Source organism: Rhynchophorus ferrugineus, unplaced genomic scaffold (genome assembly GCF_030347505.1).
Source record: "Rhynchophorus ferrugineus isolate W39M unplaced genomic scaffold, kcgeb_rfMv2 rfM1, whole genome shotgun sequence".
NCBI classification, from domain to species: Eukaryota; Metazoa; Arthropoda; class Insecta; order Coleoptera; family Curculionidae; genus Rhynchophorus; species Rhynchophorus ferrugineus.
Genome location: NW_027472580.1, coordinates 60,451,198 through 60,465,543, shown reverse-complemented (window position 1 = coordinate 60,465,543; position 14,346 = coordinate 60,451,198). Strand labels below are relative to the sequence as shown.

General features: G+C 31.1%; 1 protein-coding gene across 2 annotated transcripts in view; it reads right to left on the bottom strand.

Annotated features, from left to right (window-relative positions):
• gsb (paired box protein gooseberry) overlaps positions 1–14,346 on the bottom strand; it is a 90,999-nt gene that overhangs the window by 8,999 nt on the left and 67,654 nt on the right. The window contains exons 1-3 of one of the 2 annotated variants that reach the window (XM_076397252.1): positions 11,121–11,349; positions 5,484–5,797; positions 5,307–5,421 (exon numbers count right to left, since the gene is read on the bottom strand). In XM_076397252.1, coding sequence (XP_076253367.1) covers positions 5,307–5,421; positions 5,484–5,797; positions 11,121–11,175 — 484 coding nt within the window. In that variant the 5' untranslated portion in view covers positions 11,176–11,349. Of the gene's footprint in view, positions 1–5,306; positions 5,422–5,483; positions 5,798–11,120; positions 11,350–14,346 lie in introns of those variants that run through there. The other variant, XM_076397326.1, reaches the window with a different exon arrangement.

Genomic DNA, 14,346 nt, shown 5'->3' with positions numbered 1-14,346 from the left:
CCTGCGTCATATCTGCCATAAAGATTTTTCTTAGAAGATAAGACATACTTTCTAAATATTTTTATGATATAACTGGATTCGTATAAATTTCATTAATAATAAACAATAAACTATGGGTGTGATATATAGTATGGGAATACATAATTGCTTTTTCAGTGTATAAACTTTAATTTTCACAATGATGTCTTACAATATCACTTCGATCATTCGGTTAATGCAATTACGTCAGAAAGATTATGCTGCTGACTATATTGATTAAATTTGATTTTTACTGTTTTTAGTCTTATTTTATATATTGTGATGTGTTAGATATATATTGTGTATCACACGTTACTGGTCACATTAGTGATTACTATATTTATGAATACTATATTTACGACGCAATATTAAAGACTGATTTTTCAGTTAGTATTAAGACTTATTTGGAGATATGGGGTTAAAATATAGGGTAGCATTAAGAGATACAATCGATTAGTAATACTACGCAATCCCGGCCTGACACATAGATGATGCTATTAGAATTAAATCCATATGTTTTTTAGTTAGTCCTAATACCCAAAAGATGCGTGTATAAATTTGACAGCTGTTGGATCATTAGTGTGTGAATTATAGCATTTTGAGTGAAGCAACTTTTGTTATTGTGAAAAAAATGGATAACAAGGAATTTCGCGTGTTGTTAAAATATTGCTTCTTGAACGGAAAGATACAGTTGAAGCAAAAATATGGCTTGATGCTGAGTTTCCGTATACTGCCCCAGGAAAATCAACCATCAATGATTGGTATGCTAAGTTTAGACGTGGTGAAATGAGCACCGAAGACACTGAACGCAGTGGATGCCCAACGAAAACATTTAAAAAATCCACAAAATGATTTTGAATTACAATAAATTTCAATATAACTGAACTAATGAATATAACCGTAATATCAACTGAACGTGTACGTCATATTATTTACGAATATTTGGATATGAGAGAGTTCTGAGCAAGGGGGGTGCCGCGCGAGCTCACTTTTAACCGAAAGCACTGACGAGTTGATGATTCGGAGCAGTGTTTGAAGATGATCAAGCGTAATAAACCCAAGTTTTTACATCGATATGTGACAATGGATGAAACGTAGCTTCATCATTTCACTCCGAAGTCCAATCGACAGTCACCCGAGTGGATTGCACACGATAAACCCGCTCCAAAGCGTGGGAAAACGCAACAGTCGGCTGGCAAGGTTATGACGTCTGTATTTTGGGATGCGCATGGAATAATTTTCATTAACTACCTTGAAAAAGGAAGGACCATCAATAGCAACTCTCACATAGCGTTATTGGACCGTTTGAAGAACAAAACTACCGAAAAACGGCCGCATTTGAAGAAAAAGAAAGTGCAGCTTCACCAAGACAATGCACCGTGTCACAAGTCAGTAAAAACGATGGCAAAAATCCATGAATTGGGCTTCGAGTTGCTTCCTCATCCACCGTATGCTCCAGATCTGGCCGCCAGCGACTGTTTCCTATTCTCAGATCTCAAAAGAAAGCTCGCTGGGAAGAAATTTTCTATTTTGAAGCAAATGACAAATCGTACTACAAAAATGGTATCGAAAAGTTGGAGGGTCGCTATAATCAGTCTACCCTTGAAGAGAATTATATTGAATAAAAAAACAAATTTTGCCAAAAAAATGTGTTTTACTAGGGTACTAAGACAGAACAAAATGAAATGGAGTATTTTAGACATAGACTTAATATATGTAAGTTGCAGTAATTATTTAACGTTTTAAGAAATCAGTTGAATATGCTATATATGAATATGAATATGAATATGCTGGTTCTATTTGGCAAAAAATTAGAGTCAAGATAGGATGATTATTCAGATTCCAATAAACATTTTTTGTACCATCGGTATATGCGGGAATCAATCAAACCGGCAATAAAATTGTGCGATAAAAACTGATGCAATTCAAAGTAATTAAAATCAATCGACTGGATAGGTAATCGCCTTAATATTTTGGGATGTAGATTGAATTTGATTATTTTAAAGGGGAATATGTATCAATAACCAATGTTACTGAACCTAAAACTGTTGAAACATTAGGAAAATCAACAAACATTTCTAAAATGGTTCCATATGCATGCACTGTGCCGCATAACATTAGTTTTGACCGAAAAATTGTATTAGTTGGCGTTTCACGTCAGATCTGGGTTATATTGTTAGTAATTGAGCAAACTTTTGAAAATTAAGAAAAGTATTTATAGATTAAAATTTATAAATAGCGAAAACACCAGATACTAAGCATATTTTAAGATGAAAATTATTCAACAAAAAATTATTGGAAATATTGGAAATTTATTGAAGTTATTGCATCTTCTTTGAATGAAAATGAATAACTAGATTTTTTCAAGGACTCCTAATTTATAACATTAATTTTCAGTTTGTGTTAATTGTTCTTAAATCAGGTAAGGTCAGCGGCCCTTGACACGTTACTCTTTCGTCAGATGGGCGTTTTATGGGTTTCATTGCTGGTTACCACTCGAAACAATAATTTTTCAGAAGATCCAACCGACGCTGACGCAATTTCTAATTAAAAACCTTAGCGTACTGAATTAATGGATACTCAAAATGCCGGGATAAATTGTACAATCAACGTCCGTTCGAATTAATCTACGATTTCTCATTTACAGTAATTAATAAATTAATTCAAAAGGCTTCCGCGCCATTGTGGTACCGTATTTAACACTAATAACTTGTTATTAACATTGGTCGCTAATGAATTTAAAAGATATTAAAGCTTTTCTCCTTCTAATTTATTAACCGACATTTTTTCTGATCTCCATATTCATGAAATGTATTTTATGGTTTGGTAGGCTTTGAGATTGTATTAATTTCGATTGGTTCGGGATATTTTTTTGTGTGAAATATTTATAATCTAATTTTGAATTTGTTTTTTTTTAATACTGTTTTATTTTTTTAGGCCTACGTGTGAATTATTATTCTGATTATTATTATTGCAACATAATTTAATATTTAAATTTAGTTAAATAAACACATTTATATAAAAATATTTATAGTCTATTTAATTTTTTTTGTATATATGTCATCAAGATGTTTAATGTATTGCCTGTCGCAATTTGTAAATTCATTGTAGAATCATACAATATTTTCTTTCTCATTTTATTCTAGTTAAAAGAGACATAATGCTGTGTGATTAGATGGAACAGGTAAAAGAATGAGCCTGTCAAAGTCGTTCGGTTTTCAGACGTATGCAAAATTCTTGAAAGCAATTGTGATAAGAGGTTATAACTCTAACCATAGTTGATAACATTTTTGTTCAATTATTTTATTTGGATTAAAATTTTGTCGCATGTCAAAGACAAACTGAACTAAACCTCAAAGTTGATACGGCAACATTGAGACGTTTTGATTTTACACATTTAAATGACTTATGTACAAAATAACTTTGATCAGACTATATTTCATCATATTGTTATATTTGTATAAGTGTGTACAACTGAGGATTTTTCAATGGACATGTTAGTAGCTTAATATCCTCTGATAAGAGCAGTGATTTGTGTTAATAAAAAAATTATTCCACATTTCATTAGTGGATTTATTTAAGATACAACTGTAAAATATAAAATCTGCTAAACTCCAGCTTCAAATTATTCATGAAACTAACTTGATGATATGTTGATTAAATAATGAGTAATCGAAGCAAGAAATATATTACTTGTTGATAAAACAAGATGGTCGCAAAGTGATTTAACTATATTTCTTACAGAATAAATGTATCGCAATTAAAATTAATATTAAAAACTGGTTACAGTTTATATGTTACAGGAATATGGATACGAGAGATATTCTTGAGAAAATTAGCTCTATAAGGCATTTATAAATAACTTTTAAGAAATATCATTGATGATAATATTCAGTAAAATAGCATATGTATTTGAAAAATAAATGAAAAAATATGCAGAATTGAAGTTCAAACCTCTATACTGTAATTGTATACATTACAACCGGTTTAAAAAGTTATTCAAATGATAACATTTAGTTTAGTCAAATTTATTTATCTATGCATCTTATGTATAAAAATTTACATAATAGATAATAGTTGAGTTGATGGTGTTTTGACTATTACACATTCATAAGCGACCTATATTTATAAAGCTATTGGAAGCAATATGAAACAGAAAACCGCAATATACATGTAGCAACATATCTACGTGGATCAAAATACAGAGATCAAACATAACCAAATGTTAGTTTTATAATAGTAATTATACACAAACAACTATGAATATGGTGTAATTACAAAATAACTTATATTTTTATATATTTTTCCAAAAAAATTAATTATATTCCCTGAACATTATTACTTAATTTTAAGAAGTGCAAACCGTTGGACCTCATTTAATAAAGTGTGGTTGGTTGAGAAGCACTAAGTACGTCTTCACAGACTGTGATGTAAGTTTATAGTTTTAAGTTAGTATAGATAGGGTAGCCCAAAATGACTAGTGAAAATTTATTAGATTTAAAAAAATATTATTCAACTAAATCTTCTTACTTCACTCTTAAAAGAATTTGATACTTGATTTAAGTTGATTGGATTCACTTTTAAACTTTTTTTTTAAAATTTAGTTCTACATTATTTTAACATTTTTACAATTAAATAGTTAAAAAAGCATTGAACTTTACCATAAAGTATTCTTGGAAAGTTAAAAAACTTTCATGTCGGTTATATAATTTGTAGATTAAAACTAATACAGTCAAAAAAAGCGATTAATTCTTTCGTCGAGATCGGCCGAGCCTAAAATCGACAGAAAATCTGAAATCAGGACCTCACAAGTCGCCGACAATGACTCGCCACTATTTCAGGTACATTCAGCAGTAATGACGGATCATTTTAGCATCGCTACGTTTTAATGTAATGATTGATTTTCATTATCATCGAGTTTAACAGCTACCGACCGCCATTGTGGGCGCTTTTTTTTGTCTGATGCTTTTTTCTCGATCTATCTGTTTTATTGCTACAGATTTTGTCTCCTGTTCGGAGGCCCTCATGGTCTTCAGTTAAAATCTTTAGTAAAAAATGACTTTAGTTGACCACAAAGCCAAGAACTTTTGAGTACGGTGACCATAAAAAAATTGAATTAATCGGTTATCTATCGATTTGTTTTTTTATTGAAAGCCACCACATTTGATCAATTTTAGCAGAACATTCATAAAACAAATAATAAACTGTTTTTTTTTGTCAAGTTTCAATATTTTTATTTTAATCAGTAAGAGATCCTTAAAGCTCGAATTGTTATTGAATACACTTACCAAGAATGCCATCGATTGAATGATTCTTTCTTTCCGGGTCATCTTTTCGGCTACCTCTCAGCAGTCTGCTAATTGAACTAACTGATGGTGCAGAATTTTTATCACAAATACCTTCCTGCAATTGAATAGATCGTTTAAGAAACAAATTATTAAAGCAAATGGGCATTAATAACCTACCTTGATTAATCTATCTCTAATTTCCCACGAAAAGATTCCTGGTTGTTCCTTCTTCAATTGTTCGATTCTCGCTTCAACTTCTGCCGTGGCTACTCTTGGTTTTGAGCCGCCGATAACACCTGGTCTGATGCTTCCCGTTTCCTGGTACCTGTTCAAGATTTTTGACACGCAACCATGGGACACCCTCAATTGTCTGGAAATGACGCACGGTCTAATACCCGCTGCTGCCATCTCAACAATCTTCAATCTAATATGATTGGGTAAAGGGCGTCCATTTATGAACACTCCCCCCAGTTGATTAACTCGGCCTTGACCTGTAAAAACCAGAAACGTGAAAAATCATCATATCCCAAGTCAAAAACGAAGCGGAAAATGCGAAACGAAACAAAAACGTGGAACGAAGAATCGTCGTGTTGTCATGCGCCATCATAACGTCACGTATAAATAACATAAATCCAAGTAAGCCGTGTGCGTTCGCCGAAAAGGAACATCTGAAACGCGCGGCAATGTAGACGAAGAAACGAAGAGCTGCGAGAGGTGGGCGTGAGGACATTTAACGAAATGAAAAGTCGGCCTGGGCCGGCCGTCTTTGATCTCGCTAATGTCTGTTTTCATCGCACACTTGATTTTGGGCTCTTTGAGGCCGGTCAGTGCGGTCCATCTGACGAGTTTATACTATTGGAAGCTCGTTTTTATCATTCCATGTCATCGAGAAATTATTTAAGCTGAATATGATTTTTTCATGGTATAATTTAGAAATGTTGCTAATAATAACATATTAAATATACTTTGTACAAATACATGCCTATAGTTAATATTAGCAAAGAAAATAAATTAACTCTAAATCTTCGAGCTCTAAGTTCGAAAATACAAATTCAAATTTTACCCAGATGGGCTGTCATGCATCTTTGGTCAGGTTCATTTTCGGGCCTTTTGTTCCAATTCTTTGCCGATTCTTGACCCAATAAACAAGGATTTATCTCTCCGAACTGTCATATTGTCAATTTATCAAAACTATTTTCATTTTATTCATAAGAACTTGTTTGGTGTCATGTTAAACATATTTATCGAGATATTTCTAATTCCTTCTTCTAAATTAAATTCTTCTTATTTTCTAGCGATGTCCAATAGCAGCTTAATAGCGTCGGAATTAAGTGCAACTTCATTAGCATATTCAAGATATCTAAATTTTTTACTATGTTGTTTATTTGTATCACATAATGAAATATTTACTTCAATCATTTTAATTGACTTAATTCATAATATAATAGTTGTATCTATTTAATTTTATAAACATTTATAATATCAATCATTCAAGATTGAATTTCAGGTAACAGTGAGAGGTTTGGTAAATTGCTACTAATAAATTTAATTGACTATAAATATTCATTAATATTTCATTCCTATGCTTTACAAGGGTTGTTTTACTTTACGAACCTTTAAATATTTAAGAATAATCATGTATTATCATAATTATCATGCTATCAATATTGATAATAATAATTAAAACTTTTGTGTACTAATTAAGAATATGTATTGTTTCATAGAAAATAGTAGATTCTTGTTAAACTATGTATAAATATTCTACCCATTTTTAAGTATATTGTACCTTTTATTAATACATAACCTTATTTTTTTGCAAATTCGAGCTCTAGTATTACCATATATGAAATGAGTATAGTGTAACCTAAAAAGTTCTTCGAATATACGTAAGTATCGGTCCGCGTAAAGCTATCTTGGTGTGTTATTCGTGTTCAATAAACAACTCGCTGATTTTTTAACAAATATTACATTTAAGAGAAAAAGGCTGACAACTCAACCATTTAAGATTAATCTCATGTCCGAACCGATGACCAGTAGCCGGCACTTGAAAAAAGTTATTTACTGGAAAATTGTGAAATCGTCCATGAAGACCAATCCGAATACCATGAAAGACCACCCAGCTCTATTTACAAAAAGGGAATCGCTGATACCAATTGACGAGGGCATAATAGATCTGAAAGCGTGTACCAGTTTTTCGTTCTTATTGTGGGAATAGCATTAATTTGATGCAATTAAACATGTATAGAACTAGTATAATGTGGTTAAACATACAGAAATATATTTATTATCTGGCCTTTTGTTATGTATTCTGCCCTGTTCGGATGAATATGTACTAGCATCGAAAAAATTTAAGAAACCTAGCGATTTAAATTTAATACGATTCATATTATTTGAAAGATATTTAGTTTGAATTATAATTAGTATATAGTGTTGTTAATAAAAATTTTAATTTTATGAAGTAAAAGAAAAAATGCTGCCTTACTGAATTATTGCTTCTTATGGTGTCAATATTTATTAACAGTTAATAGTGAGTGTAGAATGTTACAATAAATGGTGATTACAAATGAATGGTTTTTTTCAGAAAAATCGTTTTATACTTGCCGTTCAGCAAGTCCTCACTTCTTTCGGTGAAATGAAAGTTTTTATTATTTTAAAATCTTCGAGTTTCATAATTGGTACGGTCTGTAAGATTCTTGGGAGACAATAAGGCTGTTATCTTTTGAATTCATTCAATAAAGGCAGATATGTTGAAGTTGGATTGGCAATCGGTAGTAATGCGGTAAGCATTGTTTGGTGTAGTTAAGTGAAGATTGGGCAAAAGTATTCTGGCCGTTTTTAGCACAGGCTCTGAGACAAGAAGTGGAAAAGAGATGCTCAAAACTCCTAGATATAAACTATTAGAATTAGAAAAGAGCATGATATGATAAACACCTGTAGTCCATGGATTTCTGGTACAAGTATCGTAATTATACACTGATTTGAAGTCCTGGCGATTTTAATTTGTTTGTAAGACCACAAAAGGTGGCTGAGTTACCGTGAATTCATATAGTCTACTGGAATTTGAACAGAAGCTTGAAGGTAAACGGTGACCAAAGGCGGATTGAAGTGGCTCTCGTTCTCAGCCGTATTATTGAATCTGGAGTAACCGAAATTTGGGAAACCATTCCGTACAGGATATGCTATGAAAATTTAGGTAAACATGATGTTATTTAAAATATCATCCGGACTAAGCTGGTGAATGAAGATAGAGGCGCTATTCTAATAATTTCGTTATAATTATAAGCGATCCGGACGGGACAACGGTACATCCACGTGCATCCCTAGGGTCGTTTCTTTAGGATGGAGTTGTTATCGTACGACTGTTTGTTTATGTAAAATAACTTTTTTTGTTGTTTTTAAGCTTTCATATTTCATAATTAATATATTGCAATCTTTGGATTAAATATTAATGAAAATCTTGTAATGTTGTAATCGGTTTATAGATGGAAAAATACAGGAATGATGATAACCATGTATCATTGTTAGTCTTCGATTATCATTGTATAATTTAAATGTGGAGACGCAAAGATCGCTAATATCGATTGCTTTGAGCATTAGTCGAATGAATTAGTTTCTTCAGAAAATATTTCAAAATTGTTTAATGTTGCTTAAAATGATTATAAATTGGAATACATGAATGACTTCTATATCAGGAACATAAGATATACAGTTAGTATAATTTCTATTTTAATAATAAATCGAAAAAAAGAACAAAAGTGATTGAAGAAAAAAGCTTCATGGTATGATTTTCGAGCTACTAACTTGCAGAATCGGTTTGATCGCGGGACAAATAAAAAGATCCCGATCAAACACAAATGACGTTACAAAAAATCGTGGCGAACAAAAGCGGACAACCTATAAAACCACTCGGTTCTCGATCTGATAGGCTACCAACCACGGACGGCACCGATTCTTCGGCCGGCTCCTTTGGCACCTCGGCCAAAAGAAAACCCCCTACAAAAAAATAATAAAACGAACCGTCCGGTATGATGTCGGGCTCTGTATAATGTTATCTCGCGCTCAGCTTATGTCAAACTGACCGGGCGATAAAATCTCAGTCAAGCAGTGTCCGTTACAGCGTAAGTTGTCGCTTAATTCATCTAAAATTCAGCTTAAGTCTGTATTATTAACTTATCGGATCATCTCGATGGCGACGTAAATTATTTTAAATATGCATGGTCTCGAGAGGATGGAAAATTGTTCTGGGTTAATGCTTGATAAGGCGTCACTCTTTGACACCAACGGCAACCAATTAAATGAGACGTATAGATACTTTATTCCTCAATGATATTAAAATGCAATAGTTATTCGAATGCAATTTGCCATTATTTAAAAATAGATCCATGTATTACTGTCATATCTTTAACCATCATTTGATGCCAATTGACATTAGAGTTTTATGCTAATTATATATATAAATCATTTTTATTTTTGCCTCTTTTTTATTTGTGAATTTAGTTTTCGTAATTAATGGAAAATAAATTAATATAAGATATAGAATCACTAGCTTTTATTTCATTTACATAGTACTTTTCCAAATTTAAAAAATTCTTAAATGTTAAATCTTATGTATTTGTTGATCAGATCTATTTTCAATTCCCTTATACCACCATTTCAATACATAGATCATAATAATTATGATAATATGCAATAATTTACTATATTACAATCTATATAATAAACAACTAGATTATAGAGTAAATGGTTATGGAGTGTAAAAAAACATCAATGATCACTTCATTATTATATATTTATTGTTATGATCATCCAGTATTTAAGTAATGTACGCGGTAAACTTTCTTTGTTTTACTATTTATTATAGAAATCTAGTAAATTAACACTATTAAGCTATTTGTTTTTATCCTAATTTGCTGCTATATTTGATAGATACTTAGGGCTTAACATATGTGTCACTGTTTTTAATGTGCACTAAGTTTTTACTTATAACTTCACTGAACTAGATCAAATGGTTTTACTGTCTTTAATGTTCTGAGCAAACCATCATTACCTAGGAGCTGCAGAATCTCAACATTGATGTGCTGATGGAGCCTTTGTTCATGTCTTTGGATATAGCCCTTGTTAACCTTATCGACAGTGTTCTTTTCTATTTTAATATAATATAGTTTTCTTTTCTTTTTAACTGACGAATTTCAGTTTATTTATTGCTTTAGTCACTGATCATTTAGTTAGAATGTGTTTCTAGGATAAAATATGTGTGCAAATATTTTCCAGCATTGACTAATATAACATTAATTGTAATATATTTACAAATTCGAAATTTTTTGGTAGATTATCTGTTGGGTATCTCCTTCGTAATTTGAATATCAATCAGTGTTAAATTAAACTCCATTTGAGGCAAGTACTTTTCATAATCTGCGTGGATATCTTTTTAAGCACACTTTTTAATAAAGCGCTATACACCTCTTTAATGGTTTTATCGTGCTCTTGAAATCTTTTGTATTACATTGTCCTACGGAACCAAGGGTGTGATTATGTAAATTTCAATGATTATGTGCCGGGATCTGATACATTGGAAATCAAAATTTGCATCGGCCAAGCGTGAGCCTTTCTTCCAGCATCTGTACCAACTTTTTTCTGTAAAAAAGCCACATTTTTCTTTTTTTATAAAGGGCTTTTCATTTGCGCGACTGTTGAAGTCTATTATATATTATTAAAAGTTGCTTAAAATATAGCGTACATTTATAAATAAATAAATATTGCTCCCGTTAGGCAAGGAAGAGTATTATTGGTATCTACTTGTGTACTATATGTTACCTTGAAATGGATATCCAGTGAAATATGGTGACATATTCAACGTAGAAACTGCCATTTACACACTTAACACCAAATGCAGTCCCGTTAACGCAGCTAACTAGCGAAAAAAATGTCACGAATATAGAAGCCACGAAACAAACTATCACTGAAACTAGACAGTTGGTAAAACTAAAGAAATAAGAAAAAAAACCTTGTAAAACTCAACACGGAGCTGTCAGTCGGTACCTCTTCACACGAACTGACCAAGACGAAGTTGCTGATGACCGTACCAGCCGGAGGTGCCGTAATTGGGCGGTGCTAAAAACACCGACTTTCTTTTGTTCGAGTAGACGCTTGATTTTCATTGGTGGAACTATTGCTGGGTGTGGCCTGAACGTGACTAAATGTACCGTAACCTCGTAGGTAGGCAGACCACCCTTGGAGACTGCAAGTCTGCCCAGGAAAAGAAGTTTATGTGGATTTTTATGTGTTTTTTGTTGTTGTGTCGCTCTGAGTAGTGTGTTTATTTCGGCTTCAGAATACAAGAATATTGAATTTTTTCTTAGAGATAAATATGTTGTGTATAACCATACATGATTTTATTTAACATATAAAATATTTGATATAACTAATTTTTCCACCTAAAAATAATTTTACATGATATTATAGAAGCTGTAGTCAATGTGTATTCTATTATTATTTTATTATCTATAAGAATTTCAAATGTGATGGTATCCTCCTATGACATTAGTAGCATCTTTACTTAATTGAGAGCTTGTCTCAAAGCTTTTATAAGGTGTTATAAAATATAAAACAGTACAATTATATTACTGACATAAAATTATTTGTTTTATAAGATAATGGAGGGAATAGGAAAATTAATTTATATAAAAAAAAACATATTTTTATTCCTAATTATATAATTTAAGTTCGAATTAAGATATTAAAACAATTTTAAAAATAATAATTAATTCATTCAATATATTTATAGTTATTGAAAAATTAGAAAGTAATTTGAGAATTATTGGAAAAAGAACAAATTTCAATTAAACTAATGAGCAAACTTTAAGTCATTCTATTTCTTGTTAATCATTATTCGGCAATTCGATTCAAACTGCTTTTTTTTCAAGTATTAATATTAATGAGATCGTGATTTATGTTTTTTAAAAAGTTATTTGCTTTTACATTGAAACTGTTAGTGTATTTCGTCAATGGTAGGTAATGGTTGAAAAACTTACGGATAAGATACCGGAACTGCATTTTTCTAAAACAATCATAGAGCTGGATTTTTTATATAGAAATTAAATAATATTAAACATAATAATGTGTGTAATATAGTTAGTGTAGTATAACAATTAAAATTAATTTATAAAAATTAATTAAACATTTTTATTAATAAAGTATATTGGAGAATAGCAAAATCAGTTTTTTATTCTAGTGAGTTTGAATATAAAATATTTTATTATCGGAGTCACTGAATTTTATATATTGGATATAATATAACTTAAATAAGTATGTGTTTACATCGTTAATAAGTTTACTTACTTTGTAGAAAACCTGCTCTGATATTGGCCTCAAAATAAGTCTTAGTTTTTTTCTTCATTTGTTGGAGACTAGATCTGGAAAATACCATAATTTTCAACGACAATGCCTTGTCTTGGTGAACCGGCATTTCTTCTTTCGTATGGGATAACGTTTACCTTTAATTTCTTTACTTGGTTTATTCATTAATATCATGTAATATTTTATATTCAAATAGTTAATGAACAAAATATAAACAGATACATATAATATCCTAAAATATCAAAATTTTATTAGCTTATATTTGCTTTCACATTACATTCTTATATATGTTGCTCTATGTGTTAACTCATGCAACTTCCCTTTACCCTTCTCCAAAATTATTTTATGAACTCTTTCTATATTTTCTAAATTTGTTAATTTTGGTTAGTCGGAACGTTAAGCGTCATATACCTTCATATTTAAATTCATCATATCATAGTAATTTTGTGCATAGAGTGCCGATAGTGCTCCACCAGTCTTCAAACCTTTTAAAAAAACAAAGTTTAATCTGCATACGGAATTATTTTTTTATTCATTATTTTGACAATACCAATATCATATTAGATAAAATGCAGAGCCGATCGAACTCAGAACTTGACCTAAAAATTGGGATCCATGGAGAATAAATATGGAATTGAACTAAAACATCAAACCAACTAGTCAACCATCAACTCACGCTGCCAAAACAAAGTTCTACGATTAATTACAAATGCGTATCGTTACGCAGGTAACGAAGAACTGTGCGATTATATCAAAATCAAAAGGATTTACGAAATTATCTAAGATTTCGCCTTTAAACCATGAATTAAGGATACTAAATCACGGCAACATGGAAGTTATACAGCTGAACAGAATGCCGGAAATTGTAAGACATTGAAACAAACCGAATTACAGAAACTTGTATAGTATATAAGCGTTAATTTTAACTTTAGCTTAAGAAGTTTAACATTATTGAATTTAGGAAATACTTATTAATATATTTATCTCGTAGTTGTCTTCATTTTGTACTGATGCGGTACAATAGAACAGTGGTAATAAATGAATTTGCAAATTAATATTGTACTCAGCGTATATAATGTATGATGTAATTAATAAAATCATATTTTGACAATAAAAAAAGCTGCACCACTGGACCCACTACTGAATTAGTTTGAATGATGACATTTCAACACGTACCGTTTCGATATCGAAGTCGAAACGAGAGAAGTTAATGTCCATTCTGCCAAAATAAAAGCATTATAGATTTATAATATTCTGAAAATAATGAGTTTTGTGTTACAAAACGTGCAGCTATAGCACGCATTACTTTTTTTTGTTTCATTAAAAGAAAAAAGACACTGAAAAAATGTTTACTGATAGAGACTCGACGGTGTTGATCATGCTTCATTAATAGGAATACATGAAACGTGGTTTAGACAATTCAAATGTGATGCCTTCAATGTACAACGATGAAGATGAAAATGCAGAAAAGTTTAATAATAGAATCTGATTCGGAGTTATAGATCCAAATATGGGAAGATGGGTGTCACGTGAATTAAATCATAATTAGAAAATCGAGAAATCGTTCACAATACGCTAAAAAATATGATGGTGAATTGTCAGTATGACAAAGGATGGTCTAATACAGCTAAACGAGTCAAGGAAGTGTTGAAATCACATGGATGGGAAGTTTTGTCGTAACCGT